We start from the raw sequence: 19,098 nt of genomic DNA, 5'->3' as shown, positions 1-19,098 counted from the left end.
TTATACATATTTAACACCTTTAATCATTGCCACTGCTGGGAAAGAGGGTATCAACTTTTAAATGCTTCTGCTGAGAAGTGATGTATGTCACTTCAGTCCCCAGATTTTATTGGCCAAAGCAAACCACATGGTCATACCTAAGGTCAAGGGAGATGAAGAGTATCCTCTCTTTGAATGTCCATGAAGAGGAGAAAAACTGAAAATATTGGTGATCAATTAGTAATGCCTATGGCAGACTTACTATTTTAGAAGTATGGCAAAATAAATCAGTGTTTCCCAACCACAAAGCCAAGAATAGAGTAACATTGTGTCACACATACACATGGTTGAACTTTTTTTATAATGTTCAAAAAGATGTGAAGGCACTTTTATAATAAAACAGTTCAGTAAGTTAACTCACAACACTTAACATTATATTTGAAAGCTCCTTTATGGCTTTCTCTAAAAACTTGCTGACAATTTTTATTACTTTTATTATTTTCTGTTTGGCTGAGTAAGACTTATGTAGACCTAAGTCTACACATAGCACTTCCCCAGATCTTTTCATTGAACAAGACCTCACTGGAGGAGCTGGAACAAAATGTCCCCTTCCCCACAGAATCTGGTTTTCTGGTCATTACTTTTGTATCTGTGTGCTTATCCTAAGTGAAGCTTTTATGCCAGTTTCCATTTAATTATCTTTTCCATTTCACTTGCTTATATTTTTACTCATAGTTTCCCCGGTTTGATTCTAAAATAGAAGGTATCTGTAAATTAACTTTTTATGTTTTTTTCAGGGGCCAATTTTGTTAATTTTCTCAGTGGCTTATTTCTTTTTCTCTCCCTCTTTTTCTTTTTTTGTATTTCTTCTTTTGCTGTTTTTCTTTCTTTATGTTAGATTTAAGGTTACAATTAGTCAAAGTCTTATTTTTGATGGAAATCAAGAATTTTTATGTGATTTTTAGAATTAATGTATATATATTATTTTAAATTTATATAGGTTTTTAGAATCAAATCTGCTAGAATAATTTTTTTCTGTATATAAAATTTACTATTTTATTAAAGAGGACTGTAGTTTCCAGAAATTGATTGTTTCAAAAATATTTTTTGGTTATCCATATATATGAGTATATTTTTGGACACTTTCTATACTTTTTAAAAGACGTGAATATAAATACTCCACATTCTAATTTAGATTACAGGATGTTTAGTTTTTGAAGTTTTTCATGTTTTTTTTTTTTTAAGATTTTATTTGAGAGAGAGAGCAAGAGTAGTGTAAGGAGGGACTGAGGGAGAAGAAGATGACTCCCAGCTGAACAGGGAACCCAACGAGGGTCTTGATCTCAGGACCCTGGGATCGTGACCTGAGCCTGAGGCAGATGCTTAACTGCCTGAGCCACCCAGGCATACTTCCTGTCTTTATTTTAAAGTATTTTAAAAATGCAAAAGACCATATCTATATATGTGTACACACACACACACACATAATGTATATTACATACTTTTTTGTATATCATATTATTTTATATAATTTCATAATATTACTTAGTACATTATTTATATTTGTTACATGTATATTATATATTATTTTACAAATAGGTTTCTGAAGTTATACATGCCAGAGTTTGTTTTTAGATGGCATTTTTACATATCTTTACTTTTCCAACCCAGTGGATAATTTGGGATGAAAGCTTGAAGGACTTCAGAGTCAAAAGAACCCATTCAAATACTTAAGGTATTAATTAGATAATATAATAATAATTCCCTAATAATTCCCCATAATTGGAATTCATGTGCTCTTATCCTTATTCTCACACTGGGTCTAAACATCTTAATATGAAATGATCACGTGAAGCCACATGCAGGACAAAATTTGTGGGCACTGTATCCCCAACCAGCCATTTTGGGCAGCAGAAATTTTGCACTTTCTTATACAGGAAGGAGAACATTTCCTCATGAGATTGAGTACAGCACTATATGATCAAGCTCTTAAAGTCATTTATAGCATTTCCTATTTGATGCTTTAAGCCACATGCAGAATCCCTGTTTTACCAGCCTATGTACCCATCATCAACACTTGGAGAAGTAGAAAATGAGCCACTTTTGAATACTACAGTTAGGAGGAGTGGTGATGGCACATCACATATAGTAGTGACAACATTAATCGAAAAGATTATTAAATCAAAAAAGTTACAGTTCCACGTCGATGACTTTAAGGAACTAAAAAATATATCAGTTAATAGCAGCAGCTAGACTCCCTGAAAAGCATTATTCTATTCTGGATTTAAAAAAGGCAAAACAATCTTCTGTTAATTATATATTCAAGGAGACAAATGAATATTTTATAGTAGCATGGTAAGCAAACAGGACACGAGGCTGATGCAGAGGCCCTAATGACATAAAGGTTAAAAAAGCTATAAATGGCATGAAGATGTAAAAACCAAGAGTTTAATCTGAGAACCTCATGATTCTGTTGGTTTTATTCATGTAAAAGCTCTTGTACATAGAAGATTGCTCATAAATCTTAAATCCACATAAACTGATATTATGAAAATAAATGGCTCCAGCTTTGTGCAAAGATAAGGGAATACCATATTTGCTGATATATAGCAAAGTGCACGAGCTGTCCAAAGGACACATTTTTTTTTCAGGAGTTTATTAGCTAATAGAAAAATGACTGTGTGTTCAAATGTTGTTCACTGTAGATTTGTTGAAGGAGAGTTATTCACTTGAGAAAATAGCTTACTTACCTGACATTTTGGAGCACCTGAATGAACTTAATTGAAAACTGCAAAACCCATGCAAAAAATATTACACACAGTCACAGAGTTTATGGATTTGAAGCAAAAATTCAACGCTGGAAAGAGGATTAAAATGATTCATTTGTGATATTTAGGTGGTGTTATATTTTTAAACCATAGAGAAAAATTATTAAGACTATTAGAGCAATACCTGTGTATTCTTGAAGTCATTATATCATTACTTTTAAATACTTAATATGACAAAATTTGAAAAGCTTTTGCATTTCCACAAGGAATGTCGGTGTTATATTTGTCAGTGCAAGAAAAGGAAGGACCGTGAAATTTAATAAATCCTCATGGTTCGTGCCAAGAAAGAACTTTCTGCCAGTTGGAGAAAAAGTGATGAATTCTTTGCTATCATTTGCTACAGCCAACTTTTGGGAGTAAAGCTTTCATTGGTGGTAATTATCAAGAATTTGATATCCAAATCATAAAACTTGTTACAAAAAAGGTATCTCACAAAAACAAGTTCAGATTTCGAGCATTAAAGAATTTTAAAGGATTTTGGAAGTTTATGTATGTTTAATAGTCCATATGTGTAACTAAATTTCTGTATTTCATTTTTCTTCTTATAATTATATGCCATAAAGAACATGTAATGACTTTTTCCACCAAGGTCCAAATGGACATTCCCATGCTACCTCTAGAAGATCCCACTATATAGGTACAGACAGAGTTGGTACACCCTGAAATGGCTACTAAAGGGGTTTCAGGAAGAGTCGTTCCCCGGATTGAAACTCAGGAAGGGCCTGGGGTGGCAAAAGAATATCTAAGCAGGTTTTTCATATCTGTAAGTAAACTTGCCACGTGGTAACCATTCTCCATTGGAATCTGTTAAGTAAAAACACAGCAAAATCCCTACTGTTGAGACAGCTCCTCCCTACCTTCCGCACTCACATTTAGATGTCAGGTTCATTAATTAATACTGCTCTTAATCTGTGGAAGGAGAACGTCTCTTGGCACTGTGAAACTATTTGTTGTCCCAACATGCTTCAAAAGTAACAATGAATGTGGGGAAAAAAACAATAATAAGGTGAAGACATATTTAGAAACAAAAATATTTTGCAGTGTTCTCTTACAATTGTATTCTACTTGAGCAAAAATTATAAGTCATAGGTGAGTATTTTGCACATTTTCATTCGTATGGTTTATGCAGCGCTATTAAGTGGTAATGCATTTAATATATAAGATCTGTGGTTTCCTGTTAATATTTTATAAAGATATTATGGCTTTATGGTTAAAATTAATTTGAGGTATAGCTTTAAGAGTCAAAAAGTACTTTAAAATAATTATTTCCCTGATGTTTAATTTTGTATTAACCATGTTAACAAAGTTTTATGTAGGCTGGAACACAGTAACTACATATTAAATAGCAAAACTATGCAATAGCTCTAATAATAAATTTCTTGTTTAATATTGTAATGTTTTCAGCCTCAGATATTTAATTGTGTATAGAGTTGTTTTAAAATTGAATAATCCCATGGATCAAGCCTGTTTTTTTAGTTTTCTAAGGAAATTTATTTCCTTCTCCTGTGTTACAAAATTCTGGAGTTTCTACTTTGAGTTAGGGGAGTATTTAAGTATTTAATGTTTTAATGTAAGGGAGATTATTCTGTTGGAAAAATATTTCAAGTTCCTTGGTTATTTTTAAAATAATAGAATTTCTGCTTTATTACACATGTCTAATAGGAAATTATGACTTTTGTGGAACACCAACTCAGCATCTCCATGCCAGAGGTATTTATGTCAAGTTATTGATTTAGTTATATTATATAGCTCCAAGTAGTATCCATTGGAGGCAATTCACTGGAACTCATGTTTGTGAGAGACTGAGGATATTGACAATTTTCCCTCTCAAATATCTAATAATATAGTAGATTATATCATCACCAGCAAGGAGGTTTTTCCTATTATTAACATCTTGCATAAGGGTGGCACGTTTGTTGCAGCCAATAATGATATGTTATGAATAACTAAAATCCATAGTTTATATTAGGACTCACTCTCTCTGCTGTGCTTTCCTCAAGTTTTGACAGATGCAGAATGCCACATATCCACCATTAAACTATCACATAGAATAGTTTCACTGCTTAAGAATGCATTTTAATTCAACATAAATTTATCATCTTTTCTTAAAAAGCCATATATTAAAAAATGATTAAACTGTTTCATGTTTTGGAGGATGAAAGTTGAAAATTGTGTGCATTGTGTTACTCAAAGTTCCTTACCTACCATTTATTAGGAAAATGTTTTAATAACAGGAACGCCTTGGTTCCAGTGAACTATGTATTCTAACAATAGTAACATGTCTATGATTGTTGCCTGCCTTCTTTTCCTCATCTTGAAATTTAAATTTTGAATCTAATTTTAATAATCAAGCCATGTCCCTTGGATGTCTCCTTCTTACTTACAAATGGCTTCTACCTACTCTCTCTCTTATTTTTAACCAGCTTTTCTATACACAAATTTTTATAGTCCTCCTGAAAACTCCTTTGAAATGTTATAAGTAAATTTAATTTATAAATTAAATTAGTGATTTAACTAAGATTCTGTAACAGCCATTTCCCACTATTTTTTTCATTAATATCTATGTTTCTGTAAAAAAAAAAAATCCTCTTGAATAAGTTTCAGTGGTTCTTTCTATGTTTCTGTAAAAAAAATCCTCTTGAATAAGTTTCAGTGGTTCTTTCAAGAAGAGAATTTTGTCAAATTTGAGAAAATATTCTTAGTTGCATCTAAGTTGTAAGTGAAACAAGATAATAGGCAATAAACACCAACCAGTGGTTAATAATTGGAATCTACACATTATCCATTGTGTTAGACTACAAAGGAGGTGGTTTAAACAACAGAAATGATTTTCTCGCAGCTCTGAAGGTCTAAGTTCAAGACCAGGATGACAGCACATTGGACTTCTCTCAAGACCTGTCTTTGCTTACCGATGGCTTCCTTCTTGCTGTGTCCTCACATGGTCTTTCCTCTGTGTTCGTGCATGTCTGTGTCCAAATTTCCTCACCTTGATGAGGACACTAGTCTTATTGGATGAGGGCCGACTCATTTGAGCTTAGTAAATCTTAATTACCACTTTAAATACCAGTATGTCCAGGGGCGCCTGGGTGGCTCAGTGGGTTAAGCCACTGCCTTTGGCTCAGGTCATGATCTCAGGGTGCTGGGATCAAGTCCCGCATCGGGCTCTCTGCTCAGCAGGTAGCCTGCTTCCCTCTCTCTCTCTGTCTGCCTGCCTCTCTGTCTACTTGTGATCTCTCTCTGTCAAATAAATAAATAAAATCTTTAAAAAAATAAATAAATAAAGACCAGCATGTCCAATTACAGTCATAGTCAAAGGTACTGGGAGTCTGTGCTCCAACAGAGGAATTTTGAAGAGCACAGTTCAGTTTGGAACACCCATTGAAATTAGTAAGCCTCTTAATTTGTGTGACTTGAAAATAGTGAAATGTGGTTTTCACGGACGAAGCATGTCACCATGAACCAGGCACTCTACACGCATTAACTCACAACCACAGGATGAAGTCAGGACTATGCTTTCACCGAGGAGGATTTTTTTCAGTTGGCAATGGACTTTTTTTCAGTCAAGGTGTTGACTCTAATGGTTGAATGTACAAAGGGAATTATGTAATAAAAAACACTTCTTTAAACCTGAATACTCCCCCAAAGTGTTGCTTATTTTAGCATTTGAGCAAATGCGGATTAACATTTGTTTAAAAAACCCAGAAGAATTTAATAATAGATATGTTAAACCAATTCATAGTAGTCATAGGTGAGGAGCAGGGGTGACTGAAAACTTACTGACTTTAAAAAATTGACCTTTATGCAATTTCCTTCAGAGAGTTTCCCCAGTGTCAGACTCTCTGAAGTCAACCACTTCTCATTCATAGGATGTTCCATGATCCTTTATAGGAAAGACACGGTTTGGGTTTGTTTTTTTTTTTTTCCTTCTTTGCAAATGCATTTTTCTTTAAAGGCCTTCTTTCCCTTTCCTGCACCATTCTGACACCTGAATTCAAATAGGTAACTGAGTACCAAATTAACAGAATCCACAGGCACTGGAACACTAACCATGAATTTCCCCTTCTTCCCTCCGCCCACCTGCACCTCCCCTGCTGGGGCCCAGCTACTCCCCTTTATGGGGACATGTAGGGTACACCCCAACTTAAAGACTTCTTTATAATAATGCTCTTTACTCTGGTACTTTTGGAGATCTAAATGTGACATTATTCTCTTCACGAGCTTTTATCGAACTTCTTTGTCTTTTCTGTTTACTAAAGGTTTAGGTTTCAATAACTTAGGAGTCATGAGTTCAGTTGGATTATTTTTTGCTTTGGTAGGAGAATCTCTAAAGTCAAGCAGCCATGGGCATGGAATTTTCTTTCCATGGCATGGCTCTCTGAATTTTCTTTCCCCATTTCTAGAACAGAAATAATGATTTCCACTTCAGGAAGTTATTGCTAAGGCTTACATAGATAAGCTAATCTTCGGTATCTTGTTCAATGCCTGGCATGCAACAAATATTAATTCATTATCTTTCACTCTCAAAAGCCTAATACAAAGCCAATGACTTAAAGATCCTGGGTTTTTTGTTGTGATTGCTGAACACAACAAATTGCCATAGCAGGCTGGACATACTTCTGTGTTTCCTGCCTATTTTCAAGTTTTTTTAAAAGTTGTAAGGTATTACCTATACAACTGGTCTGTGAAAATTTAATGAGCATTTATACTGTCTCTGTCACTGCGAGGTGTCCTAGGAAGCAGAAGAACTAAGACTCACTGTCAGGAAGCCAAAATAAGTTTACAGTCTACTTAGAGAAGATCTAGTCACGCGAAACCATTAATAAGTAGACATTAGTTCTTATAATCATTATTCTAATAAAAATAAGTGCTTCTGTGGACAGGAAATGTAAAAACAAATAAGAGTTAAAGTTAAATTAGATTAGATTAGATTAAAATTTAAAAATGTGAAGCCTTCACAAATGAGGCATTGGCTGCTATCTTCTAAAGATCGTGTAGGTGGACCGTTTGCCCAAACGACGGCCTGGCTGTGGAGCTGTGGAGCTGTGGAATGGAGAATGGGGGTGGAGGGACTTTCCAGAGAAGGTGGTGAGCATGGGATATGGGCTGCAGGGAGATGGGAGAATGACCGAGAAATCTGATTGGGTAGAATATGTTTTAGAAGATGACGTACAAAAAACCCAAAGAGACCAAGTGACCAAAAGTGGAAAGAACATTGTATACCAGATGAAAAAAGATGTATAATATTGTGGATAGTAACTGAGAAGAAGAACTGATTGAGCAACAAATGCTTAGTCTAGGAGAAGATGCTCAGAGAGCTGGAACAGGGAGAAAACCTCTGGGAGGCTGATGCAGCGATCTAGGTGGGAATTGATGAGGCCCATTCTAGAGTCGTGCAAAGGGACAAAAACGTGCAGAAGGTCTGATCTAGGTTTTATGTTTTTAAGTTCACAAATACCGTTTTTTTCTTTGATATAAAAAGGTGTTTTTATACAGAAAGATGATACGAGTCTTTTGCTTTTTCAGCAGGGTTCCCCGAAATCGATTTTACTTTAAATTTTGTCTTTAATAAAAGATTAGCCATAGATGGCATTGTTCTGTAAAAAAAGATTACGCATTTTTTACTTTTTAATCACATGGCAAGTAAGATGGGGTAAATAAGTATCTTTTGGGATACTTCTACTCCAAAGACAAATATTTTGGCATAACATAATATATTGTGAGATATAACTTGTATTTTCGTTTTTACATGTTTGAAAAATGAAGAATGATCTATGTCCCACATAAATCATATTCAGTAGTTGAAGTATTTTATTACTGTTATCAAGGATCTTATGGTTACTAAGGGAAATAAGCACACATGTTATTTGGCTGTGATCTTGTGCACATCACAGTGAATTTATATTAATGTAAACAAAAGAACTCATCAATTCATATGTGGAGTGGGAGTTTGAAAAAATTTACTTAGATACTTGAAAAATGCAAAAACTGGTATATGATTCTATTTTGTAATGTGTACCTGTTAATTGCTTTCCAAAATATATCCTGTGTAATTGTGGTTAGGGCATAACAACACATATTTCTAGAAATTTAAAAAAAATGGTTTTTCTTTGATTTCTTTATGCTATGCCCAGAGAAATTTTCCTCATAAAGAATGATTAAGGGTTTCAAAGGAAATCATCTTCTTTAGAGAATATTTTTATTATCTTATAATTTTACTCTGGCTTGAATATGTTTAGTCCTACATTTATAAGCATGTGGTTTAACTTTCGTGTTGTTACCCAATGGGAAATAAGCTAATTGACATTGCTTTTAAGAAAGCATTAATTTTTTTTCAATTTTAATTCATTACATGTAAGATAAAGATAAGATACTGAAATTTTTTTGATTTTCTATTCTTAAGACATAGATATTTTTAGTTAAACTTTATTTTGAGATAAATCTTTATTTTTATTAATCTGAAAATTTACAAATTGTTACTCCTTCATAGAACTATTATAAGTACTATGAGGACTAGAAATTGCAAATTATTCCCCTTTTAATTACTACTACAGTCTTGTAATTCTAGAGTGTAGTGGGCATTAATAGAAGTTATTGCTTTCTTCCTTTGAGAATTTATTCAAAAAGTATAAATTAAGACTATGTGCCAGGAAATATGGAAAGTATTCAAGATAGCTAAGAGAATTGTCCCTGACGTTCATCTCACCATGAATGTCGGGAATGGCTATAAAACTGTGGCAGTGGGTTCAGATGGCTCCATGAGGAAAGAGAACAAGGGATAGTTCCACCTTCAGGGACTCGAGCGAGGACCGGAAGGATGAGTGGGAGCGTCTAAGGGAGCAGCAGGTAATCTCAGGGAGAGGCACGGCAGAAAAAGCAGGTGTAGCCAAGAGCTATAAGATCCAGCGGAACGTGAAGGGAGGGGTAAGGCTTTGGAACTAAGGAGATTCTGGGGAACAACTCAGATCCATAATCTGGTATTCTCTAGTATAAGAATCTCTTTAATAATGTAAAACTAAAATTTTTGTGTTTTATGCTTACCGTGTTTTATCCTTTAACCCACGTGGGTTTCAGACTTAGATGTTTCTGCATTTATATTATCACCAGACTCTCATGTTTGTTTTCTCTTACAGTGAAGTTCAGCAACTGCAATGGGAAACGGAAAGTCCAGTATGAAAGCAGTGAGCCAGCAGATTTTAAGGTGGATGAAGACGGCATGGTGTATGCCGTGAGAAGCTTTCCCCTCTCCTCTGAGCATGCCAAGTTCCTGATATATGCCCAAGATAAAGAGACTCAGGAAAAGTGGCAAGTAGCAGTAAAATTGAGCCTCAAGCCTACCTTCCCGGAGGATTCAGTGAAGGTAGAGTATCCAAACATGGCTTTGGAGTTACCTTTAAAAATTAGATTCATACAGTTGGGACTAAATAGATGCTTTGCTTTATGTCACATTGGCCAGTATTTGAATTTTTATCAACTTCAGCCACTTCAAATAGTATTTTGTTGTTGTTGTAATTTTAATCTTACAAGATACTTAGACTAGATGTATATGTAAGCTATCTGAAATTGTGTTTGAAATGGCTGTTTATACTTCGAGATTTATAACTTAATTTAAATTAGGAGTTGTTTGTTTTAAATTTCTTTGAAGCTTTACAAGCTCTTAAATGTAACCCTCAAATAAACAATTCTTTGCAAGATGTCACTAGTCAAGTCTATTAAATGGGAAGTATGGATATACTGTAGCATTTCTAGTGTAGAGTATTGGGTTTTGTTCTTGTCCCTTAATAATCAAATTGGGGAGTATGAATTATTTATATAACTGACATAACTTTAAGGAATGATATACTCCCTCTGGTGGAAGCTGCTATGAACCAGGATAAAAGAAAGAGACACACTTCCCACAAAGTACAGTTTGATTAAATTCAGCAAACATTTACTGAGCACTTATTTCGTATAAATCACTATATTAGGAATTTTTAATAATATGCAATAATTTCTTCAGTAAAGTTATGATAACACTGTTAGTTTCTGAATATTCTAGTTCATGTTAATTTGAAACAAATACGAGGAGGCACCACAATCATTTATTTTTGAAGTCTGTAATTTCATGAAGTATAACTATTACACTTTGTAGATTATTGTACTGTGGGAAGTAAGAATACACACATTCGCTTTGGCTATTTAGTGTTAAGTGTAACATACACACCCATAATCAAATATGTATAAGTGTATTAGTGGAAAAGATATCATTTTTCTCTTGCCCCAGTGTTAGACTTTTATCATGTAAAATGTAATTTATTAATCTATTAACTGTTAAGGGAAATCCTGTCATCTGGGGAATACAGAGTAAGAAACTGGTAACTAATTGAGTGAAAAGATGCTTTTGTTGTTGATGATTTGCTGTGTTCCAGCAAACTAGCTTGGATATTTGCACTGAAGCAGCAAGGGCTAATGGCTAAAATGTCTACAGATATAAGGAGAAACAGAAGAAAATGTTGACATCCAGCAGAGATTAATACCCAATGTGCAAAGTGGGTCATCTACAGCATCCATCATGGCTGACATAGGTTTAGAATAATTACAGCATTAATTCTGTGGGATTTAATAGGGTCATAAATATTTGAGACATGCCTTAGCAGTATGTATTAAACTTCTCTTGGAATTCAAATTATATTTTAGCACATCAAGATCTAAATTTAATGTACAGTAGCACATTACCTGAACTGTGGTTTAAACTAATGAGAGATATATAAAAGGATACCATTAAATTTTGCTCAATATTAACTCCTATCCAAGGTGGTTTATAGAAACTACTAATAGTTTACGCAGCTGTGCCACATAATAAATTGTTTGGAATTCAATTCTTCAATGATCAGTATAACCCCCAAATTTTACGGTGTTTTCTATTATTTTAATAGGGGATGAGGACAGGGCCTCCAGGCGTATTTTCTTGTTCATAACAGTGAACCCTGTTCTGTCAGGTATGCATTGATACTGCTGTCTTTCAGAAAATGTTTTTCCTAGTACTCAGCAATGTCTTGTATTTTAATGCAAAGGAATCACAAGAAATTGAAGAAATAGTATTCCCAAGACAAGTGAGTAAGCACAATGGCCACCTACAAAGGCAGAAGAGAGACTGGGTTATCCCTCCAATCAACTTGCCAGAAAACTCCAGGGGACCTTTTCCTCAAGAGCTTGTCAGGGTAGGCTGGCACAGTTTTTAGTATCTCCATGGCACGCGTCAAGTGTATGTTAGAAATGCTTTTGTCTCTTGTATCACAAGACAGATTTTACCACATATATTAAAAATTTATTTTTTGATATAGGTGAAATGTCCATAGTGTTGTGCAGAGCCTTTTTTTTTTTTAATTATTATCTCAGATTCTGTATAGGTAGAGCTTTCTGTGGGTCCCATCCACCACGGACAGTGAAGTTTGTTGAGCGTGTGCATATGTACTTCCCATATACATCCACAACCAGACCATACCCTTTCTCACTACGCAAACACACACACACACACACACACACACACACACACCCTTCCTTCACTTCCCCATCTGACAGCTGTGCTCTCCATGATGCTCTTTGCCCTCTACAGATAGCTTTTGAGCCAAAGAAGAAATAAAGGGGCAATCATTGCTAAAAATGCCAGCACCAGGTGCATTTGAGAGTTTTTTAAAAGAAAAAAGGAAGTGACCTCTGCTACCATTAACAGAATCCGTGGGATTGTGCAAAACCATAGGCTTTTATAAATCTGAGAAGTAATTTTTTTCAGTTACTCCAAATGTATGCCATCAGATGTGGAGAAAAAAAAAATCACAGATATGTGTACATGTTTGGTAAAATTAGCAATCCATTGTTTTATTGCAAAAGGAAAAAGGACAAAGTTATTGTGTATTTATTTATTTGAATCTAGATGTTTGTGTACACGATTAATTTAGCATTCCAAAACATACTTACTGAAAGTTGTATTCTTTATAAGTCATTTTTATATTGCATATTTTATTTTAATGCACATTATAATTCAATTTAACAATGAACAACATGGCCCCCAAATAAAGGCGCTTTTTCCCCCCCTACTTTAATGGACAATGAGTAAAAAGAGAATTTTGCCTTACAAGAAAACTAATAAACCAGATTCTGTTACTGGGTGAAGTGTATTTACCTAATACATAAAGATCTATTATTACCACCTGCAAAAGTATTGCCAATTGGCCCTCTCCTTGAGCTGTTCTTCTTTCTTTTCTGTAGCCTTTTCCTATGATTTCTCACCTATAAACTGATTTTTCTGGGGAATTGTTATATTTGGGGGGAAAGGCAGTGAGCCTAGAGTGGATGTAATTTTTGAGAGCAAAAAATAAATGTATTATAAAATGATTTCTTATGTGTTTTGTTATTAATAAAGAATTTGGAGTAATAGATACCACCTTAAAATAACATGGAGAGCTTTGGTTGCAGTGAGTAATGTCAGTAAGACACAAGTGCAGAAATCTGACTTCTGAGCTCAACCATAATATTAGAATTCTCATGTAAGTTTGTTTCACACAATGGCCTAGGCAGTTATTCTCCTAACTGAATCAAAAAGGTAAACAGGTTTTATTTCAATTCAATTGGACACCTGTTCCTGTGTTAAATATTCTAACCTACAATCTCCCTGGATAGAATTTGATGCAGTTTAAAAACTGACACTCCTTAATTTTGACTTTTTGGCCCTGCTCCTAGTGATTGCTCTTTTAGACATCAGTGTTGTTCCGAGTCTTTCTGGTGATAGGTGACATCTCTTTTTGAAGCTTATGACAGAGAAGTAAGGATGAGAAACAGGACTGGTTTTCTGGGAAGAGATGCTGTAAGTTTGTAACTGAAAAAGGGCATGAGGTGTGGCCTGTTCTGTCTCTGATAATGAGCTCACTTAGTCTCTCATTTAATATGATTGTCTTCTTGATCCTCAGATCAGGTCGGACAGAGATAAAAACCTCTCACTACGGTATAGCGTAACTGGGCCCGGAGCTGATCAGCCTCCAACCGGTATCTTCATTATCAACCCCATCTCAGGTCAGCTGTCCGTGACCAAGCCTCTGGATCGTGAGCTGATAGCCCGGTTTCATGTAAGATTTCAGCCTGCTGATAATCTGTTGTATCAATACCCTTCTAACTGTGTAGTTTAATATTCGCTTCTTATATGGGTCTTAGAGCTTTGATACTCACAAGTTTAATACCAAAAATAGGCTTTTCAATTTGTTGTAATGATTTCATGGTTTTTATAGAATTGATGAATGTTTAGGGTAAAAAAACAAAACCAAACAAAACAAAAACAGTGCCAAAGAAGAAAGTGAGATTGCCTAAAATCTCCTCACCCTTTACATGTTGGTGTGGCTAAGGATTTAGAGGAACAAATGTACATGAAGGAAGTCAAAGAGTCAAAGATTATTGCCTGTGAATTATAGAGATCACAACACTTTTAATGACTGCATAGTATTCCATAAAACGTGTCGGCTATTATTTAATGATAATTTCTTACAATTTTAGTAGACATCTATGTTTCTCATCTTTACCTATTCTTCATGGTCTGATTGTTACCATGAAATAGTCTCAGCAAATGGATATTTTATTTGTTGGCTGTATTCCTTCCAGAAAGGTCTGCCATTTAGATGCTCCCAACCAGAAATTGAGATTTCCCTTTCTCTCATAACCCGGCCAACACATGGTTTCATCAATCTGCCAATCTGAGCAATCTATTCTTAGATATATTCTTAGATATATTGTCTTATTATATTTCTTATGTTCATTTTTACACTCTTCATTTTTCTGTTTTATTCATTTTCTTATTGAGTTATCACTTTTGTATATAATTATCATGTTCATATTTTTAAAAATACGTATATATTTGAAACTGATTTTTCCAATTTAAAAATATTAATTGAAGTGAGTGTTTTAAAACTCAAGAATTGCCTAATATTAATCAAATTCCAGGAGGCATTTTTCTTTTCTTTTTTTCTTAGCCAGGCTTACACATTTCCTGGAACAAGATTTCAACAATTTTTTCATGAGTTTAATATAGAAACCTAAGTTGGTCTTTATTACTTCTCCAATTTCTGCATGAATAACTAAAATTTGCAATGAAATTATCATTTTTTAGACAGAATATATGCACATTATAAAAACTTCCAAATAATGCAGTACTAATGAGAAAGTAAAATGATTTGTAATGTCAATACATAAAACCAACCTGTTTTTTCCTTTTTTTTTTTAAACAATTTGGTAATAGGTTGTAAGATGCTTTTCTTTGCATAGATTCATAAATGTATTCTTTGAAATTGGCATCATTCTCTGAAACCAGCTTTTGTCACTTTTGCAATCAAAAGATTTAGCATCTTTCCATGTCAGTAAATAGTTATTTATTTATAGCATCATTTTTGATTGCTTCAAATGATTTTGTTGAATGAATGTAATATAATTTTAACTAATTACTTATGGGTAGATATTTGGGTAATTTGTTTTTTTTATTTTACTTTGCAACTATAAATAATGTGGCAATGAACTTTTTTTCTGTACATTTGCCCATTATATCCTTGGAATAAATTTCTAAAATTGGAATTATTTTAATAAATATAGTGAAGTTATTCTCTGGAATGGTTGTATTATGTTGCATTGCCTGCCCACTGTATAGGAGATATATTTTCTCCATTCTATTATCTATTCCAGGCATTATTTACTTACCAAATTATCATTGGCAAAGAAACTATCTCAATGCTTTAAGTTGCCTAATCTGAATATCTAATCAAAGTGAATTCCCTATTCCTGCTCTCTGTTGAATTTTGATTTTCTGGAGGGGGTGGGAGGGGGGGAGAGGGAGAGAGAGAATCCCAAGCAAGTTCCATGTCCAGTGTGGAGTCCAACACAGGGCTCAGTCTCACAAACCTGAGATGATGACCTGAACTTAAATCGAGTGGGATGCTTAGCCAACTGAGCCACCCAGGAGCCCCTCTCTGTTGAATTTTCTTTGGGAATTGTTTACCCTTTATACTTACTATGAAGCACCTCTTATCTATTTGGGATGTTAATGTTTAGTTTGTCATATATTTTCCTCTTTTGTTGTTTGTTTTTCAACTTTGTTAATAATATCTACCCTGCTATAGTTCTTGCACTGTAAAATTAATTGTTTTTCAATTTTATCATAAAGTCTAGTTTTAGAGATTGTTCTAATCTCCCCAATTTTATCTGTTGTACTTATTTATTTATTTTGGCGTCTATATTTTTAACCTCCGTGAAGTGTATTTTACTAAAAGGAGAGCAGTGTCTAGAGGTACTTTGTTTTTGCTTTATAGATAGCCAGTTGCCTCATGTAATGAATTAGTATTCCCAGTAGTTTATCACTGATACTTAGTCATTCAAAACTTTTTTGTGTGTTTGTTTTTAGACTCTTACACTGCACAATAACATATTTGTTGAATTTTTGCACTTATAAAAACTTCTTAAGTTATTGAAGTTTTGAAAATTGTTAAATTATTGATATTGTGGTAGAGCAAGACTCCTATAGATCTAAATATATGAATAAGCATAGGAGAAATTTTAAAATGTTTTTAAGGGGTGCTTGGCTGGCTCAGTGGGTAGAGCATGTGACTCTTGATCCCATGGTTGTGAGTTCAAGCCCCATATTGGATGTAGAGCTTAAACAAGTAAAATGAGAGTTGTTCTTTAAAAAGGGAGGGTGGCGCCTGGCTAGCTCAGTCTTTAGAGCATCTGAATATTGATTGGGGGGTTATGAGTTTGAGCCTCACAGTAGGTGTAAAAATAAAGAAAATTTTTTTAAACTCTTGAGTACTACTTGAGTACTACTCAACGTTCCCTTTTCCCAAAGGACTTGATTGTTTCATCAACCATTTCATCAACCAGGTTTTTTTTTTTTTTTAATCCTTCAGGAACACTTAATGCTAGTGCTTTTTATATTGTTCTAAACTATAAAGAAAGAAGTAAAACTTCCAAACCTTTCATAAAGACAAATTGTCATTAATACAGAAACTTTATAAAAATAGCACATGATAGACCAGTCTCTAATTAGTGTCTCAGATTTATGAATATAAAGAATATCAATATAAAATTCTAGATAATTCTTCCTGTGTGAAGCTCATTATCTGAACTCCTGTGGTTAAAATGAGAAATAACTATTTTCAGGTCAGTTTCGGGGTAAACTCTTGCGCTGCAGAGTCTTAACGCCAGGACAGAGAGAACAACACTCATAATAGAATCAATTATAGAATTGCAAGGATGTTTCAGTGTAAAGATCTATTAATATGTGATATATTAAATAAGTGGAGAAAAAGGATTATTTTAGAGCTGTTGAAAGGCAATAATAAAAATTTGCATTGTCTCATATTAGATAACCTCTAAACTTTTTTTTTAAAAAAGGGGATATATTGATGCTTCTTTAACTTGATGAACCATGCCCGACAGAATCCAACAGCTAGCATCATACTTAGAAAAACCACAGAAGCATCCCATTAAAAAGAAGCAATTCAACGGAACACTACACAGCTACTGAAAAAAATGTAATGGATCTCTATGCACTGGATTTAAAGATTTTGAGACTATTCTACCAAGAGTAGCTGAGTGACTATTTATTTAAAAAGAAAAAAAAAGATAAAATTCTTAGAATACCATAAAACTCCCTAGAATACCATAAAACTCAAGCTTGGGAGAAGAACAATTATCTTACATACTCACACACTTTTAATGTTTATGAGTGACTTGTACAATTTAAAAGACCCCACCTAGTGTCAAAATTCCCTATGCGCACTTAATTCTAAATTCTCCTCTGTTCTAATAATCTCTACGACTACTCTGTGCCCAGTACATTTTTAATTATCCTGACTCATATGTACAGATTTAGCAAAAGGATTTGGGAACTGGACATAACTGGCTTTGGATATGGACTCTGTCAAGAGACAGAGCAAAGTTACTTGGATTTTCTAAAGCTCAGTTTCTTCACCTTCAAGCCCCTATCATTTCTGCCTCTTTCTTTTGTATAAGGATCAAACCAGTTGAAATCCATAAACCTGAGCAGAATGCCTAGCAAATACTAAGTGTTAGCTCTTACTGCTATATCTATCCTAATCACATGAAGTTTGGCAAACTTATTTTTTTTTTGAAGGTTTTATTTATTTTGGTGGGATGGGGTGCAGAGGGGGAGAGAGAGAATCTGAAGTAGACTCCATGACCGGAGGGGAATCTGACACGGGGCTTGATCCCAGGACCCTGTGATCATGACCTGAGCCAAAGTCAAGAGACAGACACTTAACAGACTGAGCCACCTAGGTGCCCCTGGCTAACTTAAATTTTGATGGGGAGAGTAGCTTTTTCTTCAGTTTCTCTGTTTGCTCTCGTTATTTTCATAGCATGGTGATTGTATATTTTACCTTCTCATGTGAGACATACATTAGTAAATAGTTCTGTTTTCTAATTATTTTTGCAGTTGAGGGCACATGCAGTGGATATTAATGGAAATCAAGTGGAGAACCCTATTGACATTGTCATCAATGTTATTGATATGAACGATAACAGACCAGAGTTCTTACACCAGGTTTGGAATGGGACAGTTCCTGAGGGGTCAAAGCCTGGTGAGTTTAAACATAATAATTTAAAGATTCAAGAAATGTCATGTAAGTCAGCACTGGTTATAAACAAGAGAAGAAATCATGTGAACCTTTTGGTGTTATTTTCTTTCTTGCGAAATGATTTTAGGGAAAAAAGAAGATAACAGGAAAAAAAATTGATAGAAGAGACAAAGCAGAAAAACATCACTTCTCACTTTTTAAAATATATACACTATAGTCTCTGATTCTGTATTATAGGATCTGTGGGATCCTTTCATTTTACTGTCATTGATAAACTCAGTGTGGCCAAAAAAAAAAAAAAGCGCTCCAGAAGACCAGGGCTTTCTGTTCATAAACTGCAGATTTTATCATATTAGAGAAGCAAGTAAAATTCGGTTGGAGAATCTGAAAGGTACTTGGTATTCTTGGGCTAGACAGTGAGGTAAAGCCAAAAACAGAGAGGGGGCTTGGAGACAGCTGTAGTTACACTGGATATTTACTTTGGGATGATCCTAATGTCTTCTGCAGCCCACACTTTTAGACCAGTGGCATGGAAAGTGTCCTAGTCTAGAAACAGGAGTTGCCAAAGCCTTTCATCATTGTGCAGGGATCTTTGACAACAATTTTAGACTCCTGTCCAGAAAACACTGTAGACTTCAGAAGACCAAGGCTATGAAGGCCAATTTGGTTTGAAAAACTAGTGGAAA

At 34.4% G+C, this 19,098-nt stretch overlaps 1 protein-coding gene across 1 annotated transcript in view; it reads left to right on the top strand.

The window, feature by feature from the left end:
* CDH2 (cadherin 2) overlaps nt 1-19,098 on the top strand; it is a 209,086-nt gene that overhangs the window by 139,761 nt on the left and 50,227 nt on the right. Inside the window, exons 3-6 of the mRNA XM_059409398.1 lie at nt 9,938-10,164; nt 11,858-12,004; nt 13,751-13,906; nt 18,271-18,415. Coding sequence (XP_059265381.1) covers nt 9,938-10,164; nt 11,858-12,004; nt 13,751-13,906; nt 18,271-18,415 — 675 coding nt within the window. The remainder of the gene's footprint in view (nt 1-9,937; nt 10,165-11,857; nt 12,005-13,750; nt 13,907-18,270; nt 18,416-19,098) is intronic.

This window comes from Mustela nigripes, chromosome 8, assembly GCF_022355385.1.
Source record: "Mustela nigripes isolate SB6536 chromosome 8, MUSNIG.SB6536, whole genome shotgun sequence".
NCBI lineage: Eukaryota > Metazoa > Chordata > Mammalia > Carnivora > Mustelidae > Mustela > Mustela nigripes.
This window is presented reverse-complemented; position numbering and strand designations above follow the sequence as displayed.